The sequence below is a fragment of the Schistocerca serialis genome, chromosome 6 (genome assembly GCF_023864345.2).
Source record: "Schistocerca serialis cubense isolate TAMUIC-IGC-003099 chromosome 6, iqSchSeri2.2, whole genome shotgun sequence".
Lineage (NCBI taxonomy): Eukaryota > Metazoa > Arthropoda > Insecta > Orthoptera > Acrididae > Schistocerca > Schistocerca serialis.
In genome coordinates this window covers 521,439,744-521,465,702 of record NC_064643.1, presented here as the reverse complement: position 1 = coordinate 521,465,702, position 25,959 = coordinate 521,439,744, and the positions used below count along the sequence as shown (strand labels likewise).

The window sequence follows — 25,959 nt, the reverse complement described above, 5'->3', positions numbered from 1 at the left end:
GCAGTTAACCCTTGAATGGTGGACCAACTAAAAGAGAACGTAAATCGGAGTACTGAAATAGTCGATGTTGCAGATTGAATACGGATCCACGAACACAAAAATGCATAGACGTGCACTTCGTACATTTTCAACATACATTGCAACTGTTTATATTGTCGTAATAACAAAATAGGAAACAATTCATTTCAAAATTACTGAGGTGACACATGTCATGGGCTAGCGATACACATATACTGATGGCGGTAGGACCTCATACACAAGGTATAAAAGGGAAGCTCATAGGCGGAGTTGTTATTTCAATTCTAAGGATCCATGTGAAAAGGTTTCCGCCGTGGTTATGGTCAGCGCTAACAGACAAGCAACACTCTGTGAAATAACCACAGTAATCAGTGTGGGACGTACGACGAACGCATCCGTTAGGCCAGTGCGGCAAAATCTGGTATATTGCGTTATGGCGGCAAACGACCAATGAGTGCCCTTGCTAACAGCACATCGCCTGCAGCGCCTCTCCTGGGCTCGTGACTATATCGGTTGGACCCTAGACGACTGACAAATTGTGGCCTGGTCAGGTGAGTCGAGATTTCAGTTGGAAAGAGCTGATGGTAGGGTTCGCGTGTGCCGCAGACACGGCAGTGCCATGGACAAAAAGTTTCAAAAGGCACTGTGCGAGGTGGTGGTGTCTCCGTATTGGTGTTGGCTGTGTTTACATAAAATTGACAGGGTCCTCTGGTCGAAATGTACCGATCACTGACTGGAAATGGCTATGTTCGGATACTCGGAAACCATTTGCAGCCACTCGTGGACTTACTGCTCTCAAACAACGATGTAGTTTGTAGGGATGACAATGATCCATGTCACCGGGCCTCAATTTTTCGCAACTGGTTTTAATAACATTCTGGACAGTTCTAAAAAATGATTTGACCATCCATATCTCCCGACATGAACCCCATAGAACATGTATGGGACAAATAGAGAGGTTAGTTCATTCACAAAATTCTGCATCTGCAACAGTTTCGCAGTTATGGACCGTGACAGAGGCTGTATGGCTCAATATTTCTGCAAGAGACTTCCAACGACTTTTTGAGTCCTTGCCACGTCGAGTTGCTTAACTAAGTCCGGCAAAGGAGGTCCGACACCATATCAGGAGGTGCCCCATGACTTGTGTCACCTCAGTGTAGAATAATGTTTTTCTATGAATGAATGTGCGTATTATTGACGTGTTGTAATATGTAGCTACTACCCGTTTTTAAGAAGCATGTTAAAGTGACTGAATAAAAAGTAATCAGCGTAGTTTATTTCTGCACTATTATAGCGTGCATTCCACAGACCCAAAACCACCACCATTTGCGACTTCAGTTGTGTCAAACGAGAGCTCATTGGAAGACAGGGTAGAGGTCTGGGCTGCATGGGCTGTTACAGATGCATGCGCAATAGGTGAAGAGTGACTGAGAAACTGGCAGAGAAGAGGAATGCATGGCGGTATCAAAACGCTTTGTCACTTGGACAAGTGTCTAAGAAGTAATTGTTCAGTACATACTGCCTTAACCACAAAAAAATCTAATAATCAGGAACAGACCAGATAACACTACATCAAGTCAGAAGTTAAAACAATGGATGGTAGTGAAAGGAAAAATGGTGCTTCATACAACCATAATTCACACTCAGCGACAGCAAAATCAAATTAAAAAATGATGTAACAAAACAACGTTGTACATTATTGGCACATATAGATACCGAGTGTCAGCAATACGTTTTTGTTCCTTAAGAGGAATGAGAAAGTAAAGGGTTAGGACAGAATATGCATTCTATATGTATAAAATGAACAGAGATTAAAATCAAGAATTAGGAGTAAATAAGAACGACAGAAAAGTAGATTATTTCCTTAAAACTGTTGTATATTCATGTTCTACCTTTGCTCCTTTCATGCAAGGAAAGCAATCAGTCATGACTAGTAGGCACGTTAATGGAATATGAAAATAAGAAAAATAGTATTATTATTAGTATTAAAATTCATTTTATTTACGATTATCAAGGTACAAAAATCATTCGCATGTAGATGTTTGAGCAGTTGGGAAGTATGTGATAAGCTCAGAAAATCATTGGAAATTAGATAACAAAAAATCTAAAATAAATAATGTATGTCTATGAGACTTTCGTCCTGATAGAGCCAAAACAACTGAGCATCATCGTCTGTATTGGTATCCGCCATTTCCAGCTCCAGCTCCGGCGCGCCCTTTGCCGTAGCTGTATCCGCCTGTGGAGTAGGCGGTGAGTCCGGTGTCCTGGTACTCTACGGTGGGCCTGTAGCCGCCCTCGTCCGCCTGGTAGGAGACGATCTGCTTGCGGCCGTCAGGCAGCAGCACGCGGTACTGGCCCTGGGCGCTCTCCCCCTGCCTGGACTCCTCTTGTCCAAAGTCACTCAGCGTCTCGCCGTCCTGCACCGAGTAGCTGAACTCGTAGTTGGCCGGCTCCTTTGGCATCAACAAAGAGTCATGTATAGCACTACCAGGTACATAAACTATAACTACTTTTTTCGTTGACCAAATACTGAACTATCCATAGGTTATAGGGTCTTTGATAATCATCTGTCACAATCTTAAAATGGAGGTAAGTTTCATTTATCTGGTACTGAACTATGATATAACGATGTAGACAGTGTGACAGGAAAAGTTTGGGTTGATCCAGGGAGCGTGCACAGGTAACTGGAGTGATTAAGGAGACTGCTCACCGTTAAGTGGGAAATACAGGTTCGAATCTGGGTCTGGTACAAATTTCCATACGTCACTATTGCTTAGTACAGGGGTGTGCAACTTTTTAGCTTAGGTGGGCCACGTTGGAAGAGTACGAGTATTTTTGGCCGTTCGTATAATACTTAACACTAACACAATGAACAAAAAAGAGAGGAGGGAAAGGGACGGTCATAACTTTACATAGACCGAATTTTTTCCGATTTTGTGATAGACGCTGATTCAAGGGCTGGATTGCTACTTACTTTGGGCCACACGTGGCTCATGATTGAACACCTCTGGTATAGTACACCTATACCTAATGTAGCTGATGTCAGGGAATTCATCTTAACTAAATTAATTTCGAATCATCTGAAAGAATTATATAAGCTTCCTCTGCTTCTGTCAATAACCTCACAATAGAAAGCAGAAGATACTTAAAAATAGCAGTACAGTTTTACACGTGCCTTGTTGTAACATGTTCGATAAGGACAAAAATATATCATCTAAAATCTTGAGAAATATGGTATAGGCTACTACATCTGAGTCTAGAAGGGAACCGGCGTTTCTTGAAAAACTAATATGCATTTTATTTCACAATACGGAGCGATTTCCCTATGGCCAAAAACAAAAGAACATGTAAACCATCAATTTTGGTATCTTATAAGAAACTATGTGTCTCACACGGAATAAACATTAAGAACTGATTTCCTAGCAAATATCAGCTTTAGAAATTAATGTAGGCTCTCTCTGAAACGATAATCCAACCAAAAATTGCAAACTGAAAATATAGCTTGAATAAGAATCGCAAACATGACTATAGAAACACGGCAACTGCGAATCTCTCCAGTAAACAAACCCTACTAAACGAAGAATATTACTGGACTATACCTTTTTCTTCATGTACCAAGTATAAAAATGACTTCTCTGTTGTACATTCACTTTACATCTCCAGACTTCGTCACAGCTCGAAACTGAAAGGCATCATTAATTTACTCTTATTTCTCCTAACATTTATGAAGATAAATGAATAACACTCTCGCTGTCTTACAGACACTTCGATTGTCGTAGAGATACTATGAACTAGCTACAAACTGATTTATCGTGTCAAAGGCCTTTTTCTTCATTAACTGGTGGGATATATGCCATATGAAATCGGTTTTCTAAAATTCAGCTGAAAACTGCAAAATGTAAGTCAAGTGAAAGTTTTCTTCTATCCGATCAGCATTCAAATACGCCTTGGGTTATTTGGATAAATTTCCCTATATTGATCAAAGTGAATTTCCGTGTGTCTACTTCGAAATGGGCACCGTTGATTTCTGTTTCGAATTTTTTTCTTTTAGCACTTGAGCTTCATCTGTAATGATTTCATTGGTGACAGGATACTAAACCGAAATATAAGACTACATACCGTATCCTTCTTTGAGGTGGCCTTTTCTCGCACGAACGTGTTACTATGAAAGTTGGTTGTTTCATTACGATAACCCACGTTTTATTGAAATAATTTTGCAAATTTTCCCTCTGCAAATGTTTAACGTCTCATACGATTTGGTATGAATAGGATACACTAAATAATGACATCCAGAAGTGATTCTGCATTTAGTTTCCCCAAAGTAAATACCCTGTGCCACTTCTCCAGCCTATTTTGGGCTCACTTTAATCACAGTAGTGGTGTAGTAACTACGCCTACTATTAATTTTATATTAGTGGTTTTTTGCTTCACTGGCTTAAATACACTCCTGGAAATTGAAATAAGAACACCGTGAATTCATTGTCCCAGGATGGGGAAACTTTATTGACACATTCCTGGGGTCAGATACATCACATGATCACACTGACAGAACCACAGGCATATAGACACAGGCAACAGAGCATGCACAATGTCGGCACTAGTACAGTGTATATCCACCTTTCGCAGCAATGCAGGCTGCTATTCTCCCATGGAGACGATCGTAGAGATGCTGGATGTAGTCCTGTGGAACGGCTTGCCATGCCATTTCCACCTGGCGCCTCAGTTGGACCAGCGTTCGTGCTGGACGTGCAGACCGCGTGAGACGACGCTTCATCCAGTCCCAAACATGCTCAATGGGGGACAGATCCGGAGATCTTGCTGGCCAGGGTAGTTGACTTACACCTTCTAGAGCACGTTGGGTGGCACGGGATACATGCGGACGCGCATTGTCCTGTTGGAACAGCAAGTTCCCTTGCCGGTCTAGGAATGGTAGAACGATGGGTTCGATGACGGTTTGGATGTACCGTGCACTATTCAGTGTCCCCTCGACGATCACCAGTGGTGTACGGCCAGTGTAGGAGATCGCTCCCCACACCATGATGCCGGGTGTTGGCCTGTGTGCCTCGGTCGTATGCAGTCCTGATTGTGGCGCTCACCTGCACGGCGCCAAACACGCATACGACCATCATTGGCACCAAGGCAGAAGCGACCCTCATCGCTGAAGACGACACGTCTCCATTCGTCCCTCCATTCACGCCTGTCGCGACACCACTGGAGGCGTGGCTGCACGAAGTTGGGGCGTGAGCGGAAGACGGCCTAACGGTGTGCGGGACCGTAGCCCAGCTTCATGGAGACGGTTGCGAATGGTCCTCGCCGATACCCCAGGAGCAACAGTGTCCCTAATTTGCTGGGAAGTGGCAGTGCGGTCCCCTACGGCACTGCGTAGGATCCTACGGTCTTGGCGTGGATCCGTGCGTCGCTGCGGTCCGGTCCCAGGTCGACGGGCACGTGCACCTTCCGCCGACCACTGGCGACAACATCGATGTACTGTGGAGACCTCACGCCCCACGTGTTGAGAAATTCGGCGGTACGTCCACCCGGCCTCCCGCATGCCCACTATACGCCCTCGCTCAAAGTCCGTCAACTGCACGTACGGTTCACGTCCACGCTGTCGCGGCATGCTACCAGTGTTAAAGACTGCGATGGAGCTCCGTATGCCACGGCAAACTGGCTGACACTGACGGCGGCGGTGCACAAATGCTGCGCAGCTAGCGCCATTCGACGGCCAACACCGCGGTTCCTGGTGTGTCCGCTGTGCCGTGCGTGTGATCATTGCTTGTACAGCCCTCTCGCAGTGTCCGGAGCAAGTATGGTGGGTCTGACACACCGGTGTCAATGTGTTCTTTTTTCCATTTCCAGGAGTGTATTTTTCCCTTCGAGTTAAATTTGTGAGAGTAATATTCTTTTAGAGGCTTCACCTAAGTATAACAGAGTACAAAACACTTCTCCCACAGGGAGATGTGGTTGAGGAAGTGCACTGTAGCTTTGTAAACTAGTCTATCATTCGCAACGAATAGAGTTTAGAAGAGCATACGGGTCGACAGATACAGATACGCAGGGAACTTAACACAGCAAATGCTGCAGGCCACTACTGTCTGATGAACCTGTCTTAAGCGTACGTAGCCACTTTGGAGGATCAGATATTCGGTGCTCAGAAGGCTGTGTGTTTCTAGAACGATCTGGAAGCTTCATGGCCTAGTGCGAGAGACATTCAACGTGGCATGGGCTTTGGATGCATAATGGGTGAGGTATCGAAATGTTTCATGATGTCACAAAGCAGTGCTGTCGATTACAAATTAACATGTTGTTTAAGCCAATAGTAAATCAAGATGAGTGGGTAAGATCGTTAATAGATCAACTGCACTTCGATCATAGATCTCAAATCATTTGTAATTTCAGTGTTTGCACTTGCACTCGGTCTCATAGAAGGATAAACTGGGTGAATCACTTAAAGTAGCACCGCAAATATTGCGGAACTGGAAAGTGCTATTGACGTGCGGTTTTCACAGAATGAATTGGCAGTCAGGGACTCGTACTGTTAGCAACTAAACGGATTGTGATAATAGTCACAAAGTATATTTTTTGTGCAAGAATACACTCCACTTTTTAAATTACAACAAATCCTATTGACATTGACGAATTAAAAGCAGGTAAATTAGAATGTCAATGGCATTTTTTGCAAGATTATAGTGGGAGTCGTTGTCAAGATGTCGTACTTTGAAAAATTTCCACACCGACACTGCGTACCTGGTAGGTACGATATTGTTATGCTTTCTTGCAGTGGGCTTGTGTGTACCTAGTGTATAACAGTCCCAGAAGTAGGTACAGGGGGGGGGGGGGGCATAGTGTTTACGAATGAACAAAAAGTCACAAGCGTGGTGTATGGAGAGTGCAGGCAAAATGTAGTTCATTTTGTACGGTGTATGCGGAAAGATTTCAAAATAGACGTCAACCATCTCGCCAATTATTTATCTACCTCTTCAACCAGTTACGTGAAAGTGGTATTGTAATACCTAGACAAGTTACGACAGGAAAGGGGAAAATTAATGGTTGATTTGGTGGAATAGACCAAACAGAGATGTCATCGGTCTCATCGGGTTAGAGAAGGATGGGGATAGAAGTCGGCAGTGCCCTTTCAAAGGAACCATCCTGGCATTTGACTAAAGCAATTTAGGGAAATCACGGAAAACCGAAATCAGGATGGCCGGACGCGGAATTGAGCCGTCACCTCTCGAATGCGAGTCCAGTGTCAGAACCACTGCTCCACCTCGCTCGGTGGGAAATTAAGGTTATTGCAGCTTTTTCAGTTGATCTGCACGTTCCCTCCCACACAATCACCCGAAGAAATGGCATGCGTCAGGCAAGTGTCCTGTAAGTGTCCTACGCATTATCGACATAGGTTCCATACCTATCACATTTCTCTCCATCAAGAGTGGCATGGAAACAAGTACGAGAACCGTATAAAATTCTGTAAATGGACATTACAACAGGATACTCTAAATTATCAAGTATCTTGTTTGATGATAAACCCACATTTACCAATGATTGTCAGGTAAAGCCGGCCGGGGTGGCCGAACGGTTCTAGGCGCTACAGTCTGAAACCACGCGACCGCTACGGTCGCAGGTTCGAATCCAGTTAAGTCCCTTAGTCCTCAGAGCCATTTGAACCTTTTTGTTGTTGAGGTAAACAACCGAAACATGCACTGTTGGTCTGTTGACAATTCCCGTTGGCTTAGTTAGATGGAACGTCAGCATCCACGGAGTGTGAACGTGTGGTGTGGGATAGTGAACCATCAGCTCATAGGCGCATTATTCATAGATGGAGCACTGAACGCGCAAGAGTATCACAGCTTGCCAACAGATCATCTTCCACTGCTACTAGAAGACGTTCGTCTGCAAATTAGTAAGAACCTGTGGTACCAAGATGATGGCTGTCCAGCCCATAGTGCACGAAGTACTACAAAATGCCTTCACGAATTGTTTCCAAATTGTTTTACTGGACGTAGAGGACCTATACCGTGGCCGGCCCTTTCGCCAGATTTGACCCTGTAGACGTTTTTCCGTGGGAAAGCAGAAAGGCGCTCTCTACAAGCACATGCCATCTATACACGACGATACACAACGACGTATTACTGCAGTCTGCTCGGACATCGCCGCTAAGATGCTAGCAGGTGTGGAGCACTCGTTCCATACAAGACTGGAAACGTATACCGCGGCTGCCGGTGGCTTTTTGTCTCTTTACTGTTCAGAATCTTGTTGTTTAGTGCATACTGCGAGAGGCATTGTACAAGTGTGGGTGTGAGAAATTTTCAAAATATGATACCACGTAAACGACTCGCACTAGAATCCTGTAATAAACATCACTGAGAGTCTAATTTACTCTGCTTTTAGTCTGTCTGTTGATTGAAATAGGCACTGTTGCATTGAAAAAAAGTGTATGTTTGCACAACAAACACTGCTTAAATATTATTACAATGTGTTGATTTGTTCACAATACAAGCCATTGACTGTGAAAAACGCACGTCAATAGCAGTTCGAATTTTCACAATATTGACAGTGCAAGTTTTAGAGGATTCAAAAATGGTTCAAATGGCTCTGAGCACTATGGGACTTAACTTCTGAGGGTATCAGTCCCCTAGAACTTAAAGCTACTTAAACCTAACTAACCTAAGGACATCACACACATCCATACCCGAGGCAGGATTCGAACCTGCGACCGTAGCGGTCACGCGGTTCCAGGCTGTAGCGCCTAGAACCGCTCGGCTTTTAGAGGATTCACCCTGTGTAGACTTGAAGAGCCGAATGCTAATAGTAGGGAATGTTGGCCGTTGGAACACGACAGCTGAGTAGAGTTAATAATTAAATTATTGTATATGCATGTCAGCAATGTACCAAATTGTGTAATCTGTATGGTGAAACAGTATAACTCGGCCTGTATAGATTTTCGTAAATACAGGACAACGCGCTGTTAATCATGACCCTGGACCTATGGCGTGGATAAGTTTTATCGCTCTTTGCTTCCCGTTTGTGAAATTTCTGAATTTGTTTAGCACATTCACACGCTGATAGCTCTTTGGCTGCGTGTTTATGTAATTTTTTCCAGTGTGAGAAGGTTCCAACCTTGAACTATTTCCAATTTTGAGAGAAAATGTTGTTACTAGCAAAATCTATCTCATTTCCTTCTTTTAACTACATCATTCAGCGGCTTCCTTTTCGTTCCCAGGCCTCAATCTTTTGCAGTATTTCTTTAATAGTAGTTACATCATGTGTGAGGTAAAAAGCCGCCAAAGAAACAAAGATTCGAAACACTGACCCAGGGGAGAAGCGTAGGGTCTGCGCCAGTAAAAGGAATTGAGCGACGCCAAGGAATTGAGCGACGCTCAAGTAACCGTGGCAGTGATTCGGAATCTTTCTATGTTCCTCAAAATATTTAAGTTCAGCAAAAAAAGGAATGAGAGTGATAAAATGCTTCGGCTATCCATTGAAATTTAAATCATTTCCGGAATTCCTCCAATGCACTTCGAGTTTTCTCGGTCTATTGTTTAATGTCTATTGTTTTACCACGACCTTTCCCATGTAAAATCAGATTTATACCATCTGAGGAACAGTAATATTAGTTAAAAATTAAATATATTTGGATCAGTAAATTCAGATACTTACGGCCATAGAATCTTCTTGCCCTCCAGCACGGCCGTAGCCGAATCCGGGCACTCCATAGACTGGAGACAGGCCACCAGCGTTACCAGAGGGCGCATCGTACTGAGTGGAGAGCGCGTCGGCAGAGTAAGAAGGGGCGCCGTACTGTGTGGACAGGCCGAGTCCTCCAAAGCCAGCTGCACGGCCAGCCGCCGAAGGAGCGCCATAAAGAGTGGAGGGACCACCGACGATCCTCCTACCTGCTCCGAAGCTCCTCGAGGAGGCCCTTCCAAAGCTGGAGGAGACACGAGCCGCTGGACCCTGGCTGGAAGCGCCTGAGCGACCGAAAGCGGCGCCTGACAGCGTAGGAGCTCCGTACTGCGTGCTGAGACCGTTGGCTGCTGGGGCGCCGTACTGAGAGCTGAGGGAGGAGGCGGAGGGAGGTCCGTACTCAGAGCTGGGAGGCAGGTACGAGCGGCTGACTGGTGGTTCAGCGACGACCGACAAGACAAGCGTACTCAGGAGGACATAAACCTGTTGACCAAATATAGAAATTTAGTTAATAAATATTGATGATAAATATATTTATACACTGATAAGGCATCATATTTAAATTATTAGAATAAATGAGCTCCGAGTTAAGTAAAATAGAATTTCTAAATTAATACGGCAAATGTCACCTATACTACAACAAGGGGACATAGTGAAGTGATTGGCCAGAATGAGGATAATGTAGTAAAATTGTAACATCCCTTCTGACATCATTTCAGTTCCTGTCGTGACATTCGTAATCTACTGAAATCATTTGCGACTAGCTGAAACACTGAGCCAGCTTGATATGCAAACCAGCCTACCAGAGTTTTACCAACAAGATAGTAAGAAATGACGAGGAAACATAAGGGAGTTGAAGTCTGGACTAGGTTAGTGATGATGTAACTCAGCAGGTGCGCACCGACCACGGAAGTCAAGTGTTTTATTCAAGTTACAAGAGCTCAATATCACAAACGGACATCAAAGAGTGATATTATTTGTCCATGTGCCCTCTCTTTAGTTTTTGAAAATATGAGTTGTTCGAATCGCAAATGAATTATCACCGTTACGGTACTATGATCTCATACTACTAAAGTTCCACCACTTATTGTAGTAGTTTCTTAAGGTGTGTAACCAAGATGCTTTGTAATCTGACCCATACATTGAAATTTGTCAGACTTCGCCTAATATATACCATAAAATGGAATATATTGTTCAAATGCTCCAGATTCTTTCAAAAAATAGTTATAATTTAGAAAATGATCAATACAGTTTTATATGGCAGAGCACGCTGGAGCATGGTTAGTAGAGCTACATATACTGACATTACCAGACCGTTTTGGCAATGAATAAAAATGTAATTTAATTTGTCGACCGCGTACCCGACTTATGGTGAAAAATTATCTATTACGTGTCGGGACCACCGTGTTTTGAATACAATTCTAAGAAATGTATGTAGAATTATTGCGAAACGAGGGAAGACAAAAATTCAACGACATTGCGAGATACATGTCTGTGTCAACGAGGGCCATTCTGCGAAATTCTACCAGGGTAGATAAAACAGTGCATTGTGCATCCCTATGCTTCATAGACAACGAAATGGATAAAAATTATTGTATCAGAGTAATATACCTCGATAGTTCAAGATATATTATGTTTTTTTCTCTTTTTTTTTTAACCACTGAAGATTATGAGTAGTGGACAACAAAGAACGTATTTGGCAGCTTTCCACTTCTGACTATTGGAATTCTTTTTGGTGTACAGTCGGTCAGTTCCTTATTATTTAACTACTACACTGGTCCACTAGTTCCCCACTAACTCTTAGATCGAACAGCGTGAAAAATTAGACTGACGGTATGCATTCTGTGCTATATATCTATTTCTGTGGCAGATTCCCTGTAACCCAAATCGATGACGTGTACGTCAATAGCTGTATTCAAGCATTCTTTGATAAACATGTGAATAGATTTCAAGTTCTTCTCTAGCAAATTCTGACAACAACAAAAAATTTGTATTAAAGCGTTTAAAATCGGTACACGCGTATTGAACCGTCCGTTTGTGGCGAATTACACAGATTTTCCTTCAAAACATTTACGGTTTGTTTATTTTCTTCGACAACGAACAGCAACTGTTTGATATGTTGTAGTTATTGCAATATCGTAATATCCTTATTTTCTCATATACTATCATAATTCTCGAGATAAAAAAAATTCTCGTCAATTATTGTTAGATCAATATGCATTTTAAAAAAAAATATTGGTTTGACTTTCCTATGTGGATCAGCTGACCCATAGTCAAAGGACTTGAATTTGCGGGAAGGGGGATGCCAACAAAAATAAAATTTCCATCTGGTCATTCTCATCTACACTCCTGGAAATTGAAATAAGAACACCGTGAATTCATTGTCCCAGGAAGGGGAAACTTTATTGGCACATTCCTGGGGTCAGATACATCACATGATCGCACTGACAGAACCACAGGCACATAGACACAGGCAACAGAGCATGCACAATGTCGGCACTAGTACAGTGTATATCCACCTTTCGCAGCAATGCAGGCTGCTATTCTCCCATGGAGACGATCGTAGAGATGCTGGATGTAGTCCTGTGGAACGGCTTGCCATGCCATTTCCACCTGGCGCCTCAGTTGGACCAGCGTTCGTGCTGGACGTGCAGACCGCGTGAGACGACGCTTCATCCAGTCCCAAACATGCTCAATGGGGGACAGATCCGGAGATCTTGCTGGCCTGGGTAGTTGACTTACACCTTCTAGAGCACGTTGGGTGGCACGGGATACATGCGGACGCGCATTGTCCTGTTGGAACAGCAAGTTCCCTTGCCGGTCTAGGAATGGTAGAACGATGGGTTCGATGACGGTTTGGATGTACCGTGCACTATTCAGTGTCCCCTCGACGATCACCAGTGGTGTACGGCCAGTGTAGGAGATCGCTCCCCACACCATGATGCCGGGTGTTGGCCCTGTGTGCCTCGGTCGTATGCAGTCCTGATTGTGGCGCTCACCTGCACGGCGCCAAACACGCATACGACCATCATTGGCACCAAGGCAGAAGCGACTCTCATCGCTGAAGACGACACGTCTCCATTCGTCCCTCCATTCACGCCTGTCGCGACACCACTGGAGGCGGGCTGCACAATGTTGGGGCGTGAGCGGAAGACGGCCTAACGGTGTGCGGGACCGTAGCCCAGCTTCATGGAGACGGTTGCGAATGGTCCTCGCCGATACCCCAGGAGCAACAGTGTCCCTATTTTGCTGGGAAGTGGCGGTGCGGTCCCCTACGGCACTGCGTAGGATCCTACGGTCTTGGCGTGCATCCGTGCGTCGCTGCGGTCCGGTCCCAGGTCGACGGGCTCGTGCACCTTCCGCCGACGACTGGCGACAACATCGATGTACTGTGGAGACCTCACGCCCCACGTGTTGAGCAATTCGGCGGTACGTCCACCCGGCCTCCCGCATGCCCACTATACGCTCTCGTTCAAAGTCCGTCAACTGCACATACGGTTCACGTCCACGCTGTCGCGGCATGCTACCAGTGTTAAACACTGCGATGGAGCTCCGTATGCCACGGCAAACTGGCTGACACTGACGGCGGCGGTGCACAAATGCTGCGCAGCTAGCGCCATTCGACGGCCAACACCGCGGTTCCTGGTGTGTCCGCTGTGCCGTGCGTGTGATCATTGCTTGTACAGCCCTCTCGCAGTGTCCAGAGCAAGTATGGTGGGTCTGACACACCGGTGTCAATGTGTTCTTTTTTCCATTTCCAGGAGTGTATTTCTTTTTCTGATAAAGCTCCGTCTATGACACCCTTCCTGACATAACTCCCTAACCTTTCTACTTTTGCTTCTTAGTGGTTCCTTTTACATGATGTATCTGTAAATATAAATGTAGATTTATGACACATCCACATAAAATATGTGCGGTTTGTGTATCAACACGAATTAAGTAGCGTCATAAAATGTCTGCTCGAGCGAGAAACACACTAATACCGCAACTATGAAAACTATTTTCTGTCTCTGAATCTTTTTTAATTTTCGGTACATTGAAACAAGACTCGCTGAATCATTGGTCATGCCAAATATTCACTACTGTGATGAAGCTCATGCGGTACAGCGTTGCGTACATCTACCGATTCGAGATATCCATGAGTGCTTGTGTGTGACGTATTGCAACGGTCACTAGTTTGATCATCTAACTACTTCCTATCCTCATTTGCGTTGACTACCACTGAACAAGTAGCGTGCCTAAGACTCTGTACTTTTAATTGGTGTATGAGAGTCTCATTAGATAGCCTCGACCATCAGTTGTCACATCTCACCATCTGCTATCCACCTATGTAATCAGCTTTGCCATTGATAGGGTATACTCCATATCGCGTAGTTTCATGTGACTGCTTACGTCTCTTGCCTCATTTATTTCATTCGTATTTCTCTCTTCTGCCTACAGTTTCTTCAAATTAACGCTTCCTGCCAACAAATGTTTTAGTACAGTAATCACGTTTATTACAGCTGTCCTTTTTTACCCTTACTCTTTTTACATGCCTACCGTTGAGATATAATTTACAGCTTTCATACTTTGGTTTTATCAAAATTGTGAATAATATCTAGTTATATATAACAGCGTCTATGAACATTGTAATCTTGTCAAATAACTTGAAAGCATGTTAATGAGGCGTAATATTTTCAAGTTAAGCGACAATACCAACCAGTTGTGTGTACTACAAACCTAAGTACTGACTGTAGTGTAGACTGCTAGAAAGAAATTTTGGTGGTGGATTAGTCTGCATTGAAAGCAAAGTTCCCTCAGCGTGCAATTAACAGAGGAACGGAAAGTAGTGAATCAGCAGAGTAGTCACAAGAACTGGCCAACCTCAGAGCGCTGAATGTTCAATAAATATGTGGAAATCTATAATCATCTATCTTCAGAACCAAGTAGGAATCATTATACTAATAAAAAAATAATCTAATACTGAAAATGAGATTTAAAGCAACGATTCACTCAGTAATATTTGTTGTTTCATTTATATTGTTGACGAGTCACACAAGGAACGGGAAACTGAATTAGAGTTGCAGTACTCATAAAGACCATTAGTACGTTTCTCGTTTATACTAGGTATTAATTACTATGTCCATTAAAATGAACTCCATTAAAATGAACCTGCACTCTGCTTAATACAGTATCTACGTAAAGAGAACACAAGGGAACTGAGATGTAGTGAAGAATAACAAAAATAGGAGCAAGACCAACCAAAGAATTTGTACTGCTATACAGACAGAAGGAAAGTTGAAAGTTGTTGGATACTAACTAAGACAGCTAGTCGACATCGGAGAAGAATATTTTCAATAACGGCTACTATGAAGGTCCGAATGGTGCCCTCGCTTGCTACTGAAAGAGACAAACGCTCGTTCCGTGTGCTCCCAAGACTCCAGTGAAATTGGCCGTTGTCGGTTGCTGTCGCCCCTATTGTCGTAGACCCTCGGTGTTAGACGGGTATACATCTTTCTCAGCACCTGAATCTAGTGCTAAAAAGATCTGTAACAGTCTTTCCTATTCCAATACCTTGATGTGTACAGAATGCTGCCCTGCCTTCCGACGTGCCTCTCCTTCAATAACGATTTGTTAAAAGTGGTCATTCCAGTAGCTTATCTCATCTGGTATTTCGGTTTCACGTGTTTTGCTTACTGTGTGACGATGAAAAAGTGTACCGAAGGCCACCTGTAAACTGAGAAATACGGAATTCGACTCTGTAGCCAACTGTGCGTAAGGTGCGCGTGTTTTCTGTGCTGCGCGTGTCAAAAATGGTTCAAATGGCTCTGAGCACTATGGGACTTAACATCTTAGGTCATCAGTCCCCTAGAACTTAGAACTACTTAAACCTAACTAACCTAAGGACATCACACACATCCATGCCCGAGGCAGGATTCGAACCTGCGGCCGTAGCAGCCCCGCGGTTCCGCACTGCAGCGCTAGAACCGCACGGCCACCGCGGCCGGCTGCGCGTGTCTTACCTTCATGTTGCTTACGAGGAGCGCACTGAGAGGCGAGTGACCACACTGAGACGCTCTCCAGTATATATACCGAAGCGGCACCCCTCGGCGCTCAACAAGTTTCGGTCCACTTGCTCCAGTTAGCGGGCGATGGCCAATTTCTCTTGCATCACGAAGGATGACCTTCATGCCGTCGGAGAAGACCGTTCTCAAGCCGCACCCCTCTGAACCAGTGCTCCGTCTTTCAGAGAAAGTCAGTCATCTTTACCTCCATTCTACATTTGTCATAGACTCTGTATGTCTTGTGTCCTGCGTTTTTCATAAGGAAGTCCGCCTGCTTAGCTCGGTGGTAACGTGCTCATCTCCCATGCAAGCGAGCCCGGGTTCGATTCCTGGCCGGGTTGGAGATTTTTCTCCGTTCGTGGACTGGGTGTTGTGTTGTCCTCATCAATATTTCATCCTCATCACCTGCGCGCAAGTCGCCCAGTGTGGCGTCGAATGAAATAAGACTTGCACTTGGAGCCCGAACTTCCCCGAATAGAGGCCTCCGGGCCAACGATGCCATACGCTCATTTCCATTTATTTTTCTTTCGTAAGGAAATGCACTGCATGACAAAAACAATGACGCACCGAGAAGGGGGAATCGAATACCAGTGTAACTCTGAATGCTACACTCCTCCATCGAATATGTAAATGATTGAGATGCAGCTCTCTATGACAGGTAGAACGTCTACCAGAATGTACTAGTGGTGTGTGTATTTAGAGATGTTAGCGCGGGTTGTAGGGTGTATAAGGGGCATGAACAGCTTCAGATGTTGAGTGATCACTATGAAAAATCCGGAAAAGCCACATACTTGCGTGAGAGATCGTCTGTCTACACTAGGTGGGCTGGTGTAATCGTGTAGTGTCGAGATTTGTGGAGGCATCTGGATGTGACAGTGGCCCGATGTTGGACTACATGAGAATGTGAGGACAGGCATACTCGTCGCCAGTGTTCCAGTCGATCATGGGCAGGGAATATCCCCGTACTGTGCATTCATCTCATCGTAGCCCCTTCTCATTTGCTACTGCCATGCGAGAATAATAAGTAGACTTCCTGCGACATTCTGTGCTCTCTCACACCGCTGGTCGGACTAGCAGCAGGACCAAGTAGTTACCGCCTCATGCATAGGCTGTTGTTAACACCACAAACTAACAGCTGCATCTGGAGTGCTACTGTGATTGGGAAGCATGGACCATATTGTGGAGCGATTTTCCAACAGGACAATGCTCATTGGCTCATAGCATAGCATAGCATCTGCGTGATGTTGAGGGGCAGCCATCGCCAGCAAGGTCTCCATATCTGTCCCCGTGAGGGCATGTGAGGGACCAGGTCTGACGTCATCTCTGTCCCAGTTTCAGCATCTAGGACAGCAAGGATCAGTTACAACAGCTGTGTATCAGCCAGCCTCAGGAGAGGCAACAGTTGCCTTATGACACAGTTCCCAACCAAATCAATGCACGCATCCAGGCCACAGAGGTGCGGCTCCTTATTGATAAATGTGCTTTCACTGCCAAGTCTTTTGTTTCCTCTTCCCACTTCTTTGGCAGGCAATGCTGACCTGCCCAGACAGTCGCCCGCGTTAACACTCCATTTCCGGAATTCGTGAGGAGCGCCGACCATGGATCTAATCTCTCCAATGGATACGCGTAGTTGATCGGTGCACCAGCCAATCTGGATGTGGTTTTTAAGGTTTCCTTCATCCGACCAGATGAATACCAGGCTGATGTCGGCGTTCCGGCTCAGATACACGATTTGCAAACATTTCCAACAACTTGTCGCACATCCACAGGGGGTAACACCAGATGCTGATAGATGGAGTGCAGAAATTGTGTACTGGTAACTGGGGGGGGGGGGGGGGTGACAAGAAGGGCACCTGGCCTCCGTCTATCACTAACATTGCCAAATCCAAAAATTAATATGCGGCCCCTTTAAGATACAGGATAAAGGTCAGGAAGAAGAACAAGAAGAACGAATATGTAAAAGACAATTTCGATGAATACGTTTGTAAAATCAGAACAATAATAATGTTGCTCTTACGTCTACTGCAAATGTTAATAATAACAATAGTATTAGTAAAAATAAATTTGGCCGTAGAAGATACAACTGTATTCAGGGCAGTATAAAAGTACAAGGTTATGACAAAACAAGTTTTACCCAGCTACGGACGTTAAAAAAACTGAGAGACAGTATCGTAAACTGGTGTAGTGACATAAAAGGTGCATTCTATAACTATGTCGTTGTTGTTGTGGTCTTCAGTTTGAATACTACTTTGATGAAGACCTCCACGATAGTCTGTCCTGTCTAAATCTGTTCATCTTTCCGTAATCAGTGAAACCAGAACGCCCTTAAACCTGCTTACCGTAGAAAAGCAATGGTCTCCCTCTTCAATACTCACTCTTTACATATTCGTCCATTACCATATCAACCGTTTCTTAATGCCTCAGGAAGTGCCCTATTAACTTCTATCTTCTTTTACTCAAATATGTTTCAGAAGCTTATTTATTAGTTTACTCATATTTTCTCTTGAAACTTAGTCCATCACATTTCGATTCAGTACATCTACATCTACATCTACATCTATACTCCGCGAGCCACCTTACGGTGTGTGGCGGAGGGTACTTATTGTACCACTATCTGATCCCCCCTTCCCTGTTCCATTCACGAATTGTGCGTGGGAAGAACGACTGCTTGTAAGTCTCCGTATTTGCTCTAATTTCTCGGATCTTTTCGTTGTGATCATTACGCGAGATATATGTGGGCGGTAGTAATATGTTGCCCATCTCTTCCCGGAATGTGCTCTCTCGTAATTTCGATAATAAACCTCTCCGTATTGCGTAACGCCTTTCTTGAAGTGTCCGCCACTGGAGCTTGTTCAGCATCTCCGTAACGCTCTCGCGCTGACTAAATGTCCCCATGACGAATCGCGCTGCTTTTCGCTGGATCATGTCTATCTCTTCTATTAATCCAACCTGGTAAGGGTCCCATACTGATGAGCAATACTCAAGAATCGGACGAACAAGCGTTTTGTAAGCTACTTCTTTCGTCGATGAGTCACATTTTCTTAGAATTCTTCCTATGAATCTCAACCTGGCGCCTGCTTTTCCCACTATTTGTTTTATGTGATCATTCCACTTCAGATCGCTCCGGATAGTAACTCCTAAGTATTTTACGGTCGTTACCGCTTCCAATGATTTACCACCTATGGCATAATCGTACTGGAATGGATTTCTGCCCCTATGTATGCGCATTATATTACATTTATCTACGTTTAGGGAAAGCTGCCAGCTGTCGCACCATGCATTAATCCTCTGCAGGTCCTCCTGGAGTACGTACGAGTCTTCTGATGTTGCTACTTTCTTGTAGACAACCGTGTCATCTGCAAATAGCCTCACGGAGCTACCGATGTTGTCAACTAAGTCATTTATGTATATTGTAAACAATAAAGGTCCTATCACGCTTCCCTGCGGTACTCCCGAAATTACCTCTACATCTGCAGATTTTGAATCGTTAAGAATGACATGTTGTGTTCTTTCTTCTAGGAAATCCTGAATCCAATCACAAACCTGGTCCGATATTCCGTAAGCTCGTATTTTTTTCACTAAACGTAAGTGCGGAACCGTATCAAATGCCTTCCTGAAGTCCAGGAATACGGCATCAATCTGCTCGCCAGTGTCTACGGCACTGTGAATTTCTTGGGCAAATAGGGCGAGCTGAGTTTCACATGATCTCTGTTTGCGGAATCCATGTTGGTTATGATGAAGGAGATTTGTATTATCTAAGAACGTCATAATACGAGAACACAAAACATGTTCCATTATTCTACAACAGATTGACGTAAGCGAAATAGGCCTATAATTATTCGCATCTGATTTATGACCCTTCTTGAAAATGGGAACGACCTGCACTTTCTTCCAGTCGCTAGGTACTTTACGTTCTTCCAGCGATCTACGATAAATTGCTGATAGAAAGGGGGCAAGTTCTTTAGCATAATCACTGTAGAATCTTAAGGGTATCTCGTCTGGTCCGGATGCTTTTCCGCTACTAAGTGATAGCAGTTGTTTTTCAATTCCGATATCGTTTATTTCAATATTTTCCATTTTGGCGTCCGTGCGACGGCTGAAGTCAGGGACCGTGTTACGATTTTCCGCAGTGAAACAGTTTCGGAACACTGAATTCAGTATTTCTGCCTTTCTTCGGTCGTCCTCTGTTTCGGTTCCATCGTGGTCAACGAGTGACTGAATAGGGGATTTAGATCCGCTTACCGATTTTACATATGACCAAAACTTTTTAGGGTTCTTGTTTAGATTGTTTGCCAATGTTTTATGTTCGAATTCGTTGAATGCTTCTCTCATTGCTCTCTTTACGCTCCTTTTCGCTTCGTTCAGCTTTTCCTTATCAGCTATGATTCGACTACTCTTAAACCTATGATGAAGCTTTCTTTGTTTCCGTAGTACCTTTCGTACATGATTGTTATACCACGGTGGATCTTTCCCCTCGCTTTGGACCTTAGTCGGTACGAACTTATCTAAGGCGTACTGGACGATGTTTCTGAATTTTTTCCATTTTTGTTTTTTCTACGAGTAAAGTTTCTCTTTGACAACTAGTTCTGTTTTACAGAGTTATCTATTCTTCAGCAACTGGTGAAGGATGGTAGGTATGAATTATTAATTCACACATGTATTTAAAAAGTAAACTAAACAAATGAAAGGTACCAAAAGATTTCTAAGCAGTCAGCCTGTAGCCATATAGACATATGACCGTGTGAAGTAAATGTAAAATGACAGGTTTTACATCATTGCGATTAATCGTACGTGTAATATGAAACTATCTAACTAATTTTCAGTGCTGGCCCATAACACAACAATTGAAAAGTTGCCGTTTTCCTCTTTTCTCTACAATAAAAAACAATAGCTTGCGTTATTACTGTTTTGGGAGATAGGTCATAAACTTTATTTTGTGACTGTAAATATAAATCTTTTGTCTTATATATAGAGAAGGATCGTTCCGTCCCGAGTCGTGCTATCTAAAAGCATTTAGAGAAGTAGTGGGGTAGACAATATTTTGCTCTGATGGAAAAGATAAGTACAATTCTCAAAGTATGATCAAATATGAGACGCAAAATGTTGGGCAAGGGCTTTTGCAGAATTTAACTGGGCCCCTTATCATAAAGATCTGGTAAAATAAATGTGTTTAAGCTTATCCATTACGGATACTTTAGAACGCGTGACTGTTAACTGAATGTATATAAGTTACATAAAACTACAACCAGTGACCTTTTTTGAATAATTACGTTTTATTCCATGAATGTATAGTGTTGTACAGCACATGTTGGATGTTGGAAAAGTTTCGCTATCAGAGCGTAAATTAATATACATTGTGTAAAAGTGTGTGAAGTGGTACACCAACTGGCCACAAAATAGAAGCAGACAGATGGACTCAAACGGAAAAAAGCCGCCCATACTGTCGCAAGCCAGCAACCAGCGCTATACTATAAATAATGATGTAAACTCCAGAAACCATCTGAAGATCAACCTGAAAAGGTTCAAAAACTGGTTCATGGAATAAAAATTAATTATTAAAAAAGTGACAGGTTGCAGTTTTATGTAACTTATTTACAAATAAATCTGTTTTTGGTACCGTCTACTGTTTCTAAAAATCAACAGTAGTCGTCAAATACAACTTACGCATTATACAAGTATTTTATGCTCTTCTAAAGGTGGTAATTTCTTTTCATATGTAGATAAGCTTTTTGACCTTCTCCATCTTTTGATCCCGGTAGAGACACATTGAAACAAGGCATTATACTTTCCATTTCCACAAAATTACTGAATGGTGGTCTGTAAATCGTGTGTGATTTTACGTTCTGTACAAGATAGGATATAAAATCGGTGAAAAAGTTCAAAATTATCAAAAAGAAAATATTTAAAATAAAATATTCAAAATACATGCTACAAGAACTGTGATTCTTTATTTATTTTGAACTGCAGAAAGTAAGCAATTTTTCGAAGACGAGATCGTTAGAGCACGCGCTTTGACTGGAAACGATGACGACCGGAAAAGCAAACCCTATTATAGGTCTTCACAAGTGCTTAGATGTATTCTCTCTGAATTGCCTTTTTCACTTTCGCCTTGAAACAATTACAGAGCTGTCGTACTTTTTACACTTACATTCTTGATCTGTGTAATCGTATTCTGTTACAATTAGATACATTTTTGTACCGCTACTGACAACACAAAAAAAAATACGTGTTCGATAAAGAGCGCAACAAACTCGTCACAGTTTTCTGAAATGCGTGACTCGCAGCTGTTTATACGTCCTTTAATATCACCTCGAATCGGTTAATAACCGTCATCACAGTAGAAAGTTCATCCATTATCTACATATCGTGTCATGTTATATGAGAATGGCAATGTTACGACTCCATCAGAGCAGCTGAACATGAAAAGAACAAAGATTTATCCGTACTCAAGAGGTGGTGAGTTAGATTTGAAAGCAGTTCTAATGAGGCTGTTTTAATAAGATTGGTATACTGATACGTCAATAATATACGAACTCTTATGTCCCATCTGACAATCGCATTTTAAAGGATCGGAAACTACACTCCTGGAAATTGAAATAAGAACACCGTGAATTCATTGTCCCAGGAAGGGGAAACTTTATTGACACATTCCTGGGGTCAGATACATCACATGATCACACTGACAGAACCACAGGCACATAGACACAGGCAACAGAGCATGCACAATGTCGGCACTAGTACAGTGTATATCCACCTTTCGCAGCATGGCAGGCTGCTATTCTCCCATGGAAACGATCGTAGAGATGCTGGATGTAGTCCTGTGGAACGGCTTGCCATGCCATTTCCACCTGGCGCCTCAGTTGGACCAGCGTTCGTGCTGGACGTGCAGACCGCGTGAGACGACGCTTCATCCAGTCACAAACATGCTCAATGGGGGACAGATCCGGAGATCTTGCTGGCCAGGGTAGTTGACTTACACCTTCTAGAGCACGTTGGGTGGCACGGGATACATGCGGACGTGCATTGTCCTGTTGGAACAGCAAGTTCCCTTGCCGGTCTAGGAATGGTAGAACGATGGGTTCGATGACGGTTTGGATGTACCGTGCACTATTCAGTGTCCCCTCGACGATCACCAGTGGTGTACGGCCAGTGTAGGAGATCGCTCCCCACACCATGATGCCGGGTGTTGGCCCTGTGTGCCTCGGTCGTATGCAGTCCTGATTGTGGCGCTCACCTGCACAGCGCCAAACACGCATACGACCATCATTGGCCCAAGGCAGAAGCGACTCTCATCGCTGAAGACGACACGTCTCCATTCGTCCCTCCATTCACGCCTGTCGCGACACCACTGGAGGCGGGCTGCACGATGTTGGGGCGTGAGCGGAAGACGGCCTAACGGTGTGCGGGACCGTAGCCCAGCTTCATGGAGACGGTTGCGAATGGTCCTCGCCGATACCCCAGGAGCAACAATGTCCCTAATTTGCTGGGAAGTGGCGGTGTGGTCCCCTACGGCACTGCGTAGGATCCTACGGTCTTGGCGTGCATCCGTGCGTCGCTGCGGTCCGGTCCCAGGTCGACGGGCACGTGCACCTTCCGCCGACCACTGGCGACAACATCGATGTACTGTGGAGACCTCACGCCCCACGTGTTGAGCAATTCGGCGGTACGTCCACCCGGCCTCCCGCATGCCCACTATACGCCCTCGCTTAAAGTCCGTCAACTGCACATACGGTTCACGTCCACGCTGTCGCGGCATGCTACCAGTGTTAAAGACTGCGATGGAGCTCCGTATGCCACGGCAAACTGGCTGACACTGACGGCGACGGTGCACAAATGCTGCGCAGCTAGCGCCATTCGACGGCCAACACCGCGGTTCCTGGTGTGTCCGCTGTGCCGTGCGTGTGATCATTGCTTGTACAGCCCTCTCGCAGTGTCCGGAGCAAGTATGGTGGGTCTGACACACCGGTGTCACTGTGTTCTTTGTTCCATTTCCAGGAGTGTAGTTAACTGAAATATCTACATCTATATCTACATGGATCCTCTGTAAAAACATTTAAGTGCCTGGCAGAGAGTTCATCGAACCACCTTCACAATTCTCTGTTATTCCAATCAGGTATAGCACGTGGAAAGAACGAACACCTATATCTTAATTTATTATAAAGAAATATTTCATAAGGGGCTGGTCGCAGTTTTTTACATATACATTCAAAGCATAAAAACTTCACCGAAAACGCCTGTGTCCTGCTTGGAGTGGCAACCTACACATTACTGAAGAAGGAACGCAGTTGGGAAATGCGTAATTTGTGTATCAGGGAGTGTCAGTGTGCTTTCTGATTGTGTTTCTTACTCTGTTTAGTGATGGAATTTACTACTCACCAGTGTAAAGTGAATTCATGGATTCACGGATTGCGTATGCACGGTAACTCCCCTTAGTCTTTGTTGCTGTCACAACTGGGTAGTTGTTTAGCGTGATAGTGGAGTAGCGTTGTTGGCAGCGTTACATTGACAATCGATGGATATTCTGCTTAGAGACGACAAAATTGATGGCAACGACTTCCACGATCATATGTTGAAAAGTTCTCAGCAGAAACACTTGGAGTAGTACAGGGAGTGAGACTTCTGCTCCACTGTTCATGAACTTACTGCTGCAACATCCATACGTATTATTGTCCCCATGACGACACACACCTTGATTGCCTATATGCAGGGGACGGTCAGCGAAGAGAGCAGCTGGATGGGAGTTGGCGCATTCACACACATACACACATTTTGCCAGTCATTTTACGGCCACAAAAGTGAAAGAGCTTGTCAGTGTGTACCCCGGAGCTATAATATTATTCTGATAGCTCTGCGTTTGTACTACACTGACGTCAAAATAGCGTAAGTTCGAACTAGGTGACCATTTAGCGAAAGTTGTACCTTTGCAGCAAAAGCAAAATAGCACTTTAAATAAATCAAGTATTTTCTGCATTATTTGTCTAAAATATGTAAATATTTGTTCTCTAAGAGTACAAAACTCACATGGCTCACTTATTGGTACTACTGGAGTAACACGTTAAGGCAGCGCCGACCAGAAATTCTGCACATTCGCTGCTGCACATGTGCAACTTCTTGGTCACGGTGTGCACACGTATCAGACATATGAACAAGGAATCGGAACCGTCACCGCTCCGCCCATTTAGTGTCTGTCTCTAAGCACAGACGTCGCCTCTTCGCTTTGCCCACTAGCTGAGACACACTGTACATGGGGCACTATCGTGATCTTTCCGCAGTGTCCAACGCAGTCATGGGAAGGTATGGTGTTATTCCATCGCCCTATCACGAAGGTCACGGTTCTAAAACAAAACATAAGAATAAAAAGTGCATAAATATACCGGATTGGTTTTACGCCCTCGTTAGGCAAGGGTATCAAACACCTCGCTCAATAATTGAAGGATATTTTGACGTATATAGGTATACCTTGAACAACCGGTTAAAATCCCGCCGTCTTTACCGTGCCTTCCTCCACACGCGTGACCCGGACACACTACGACACCACCGGCAACTCCAGCGACACATCGAAACTTGCTCGCAGCTAAGAAACGCCGGGACTGGCGACAGACATGCACCCGTTTAAATGCTACCCTACCTATAAACTCGTCCAAGTTCTGGTCAGCCTTCCGTCACCTTACCGGAACTAACCCCCCCCCCCCCCCCTACTATTCTCTTCTCCATGATGATCACCCCTTCCCTGATACCCTTAGTAAGGTCAATCACTTTGCCTCCTACCCCTCCGATGTCTTTTCCATCCCCGACGATCCTCAGTTCGATTACTCCCTCTTCCCGGATATCTGCGATCGAACTGACACCTCTGTCCCTCCCCTCGCACCTGGTTTTCAGTACTTGGACAACATTCCACACACGGAACTCAATGCCCCTATCACTTCACAGGATCTCATTGCTACACTCCGCACAAAACGCAACACCGCTCCTGGTCACGATCGTGTCACCTACCGCCACGTCCGTGAAGCTCCTGTCTCTTTCCTCTCCACCCTGGCCAGGCTCTACAATGTAGTCCTGTCCACCGGCTACTACCCCGACCTCTGGAAAACCTCCCGTATCCTGATGTTCCTTAAACCAGGTAAACCGCCGTCCGCCGTCTCCTCCTACCGTCCCATCAGCCTTACCTCGGTCTTCAGCAAGGTCCTGGAATCCATCCTCACCCGCCGCA

The 25,959-nt window shown here is 44.4% G+C and overlaps 1 protein-coding gene across 1 annotated transcript in view; it reads right to left on the bottom strand.

Moving 5' to 3' along the window:
• Window positions 1–2,031: 2,031 nt before the first annotated feature.
• The window catches only part of LOC126484957 (uncharacterized), a 299,272-nt gene continuing 275,344 nt past the window's right edge, over window positions 2,032–25,959 (bottom strand). The window contains exon 16 of the mRNA XM_050108559.1: window positions 2,032–2,471. Coding sequence (XP_049964516.1) covers window positions 2,184–2,471 — 288 coding nt within the window. The 3' untranslated portion in view covers window positions 2,032–2,183. The remainder of the gene's footprint in view (window positions 2,472–25,959) is intronic.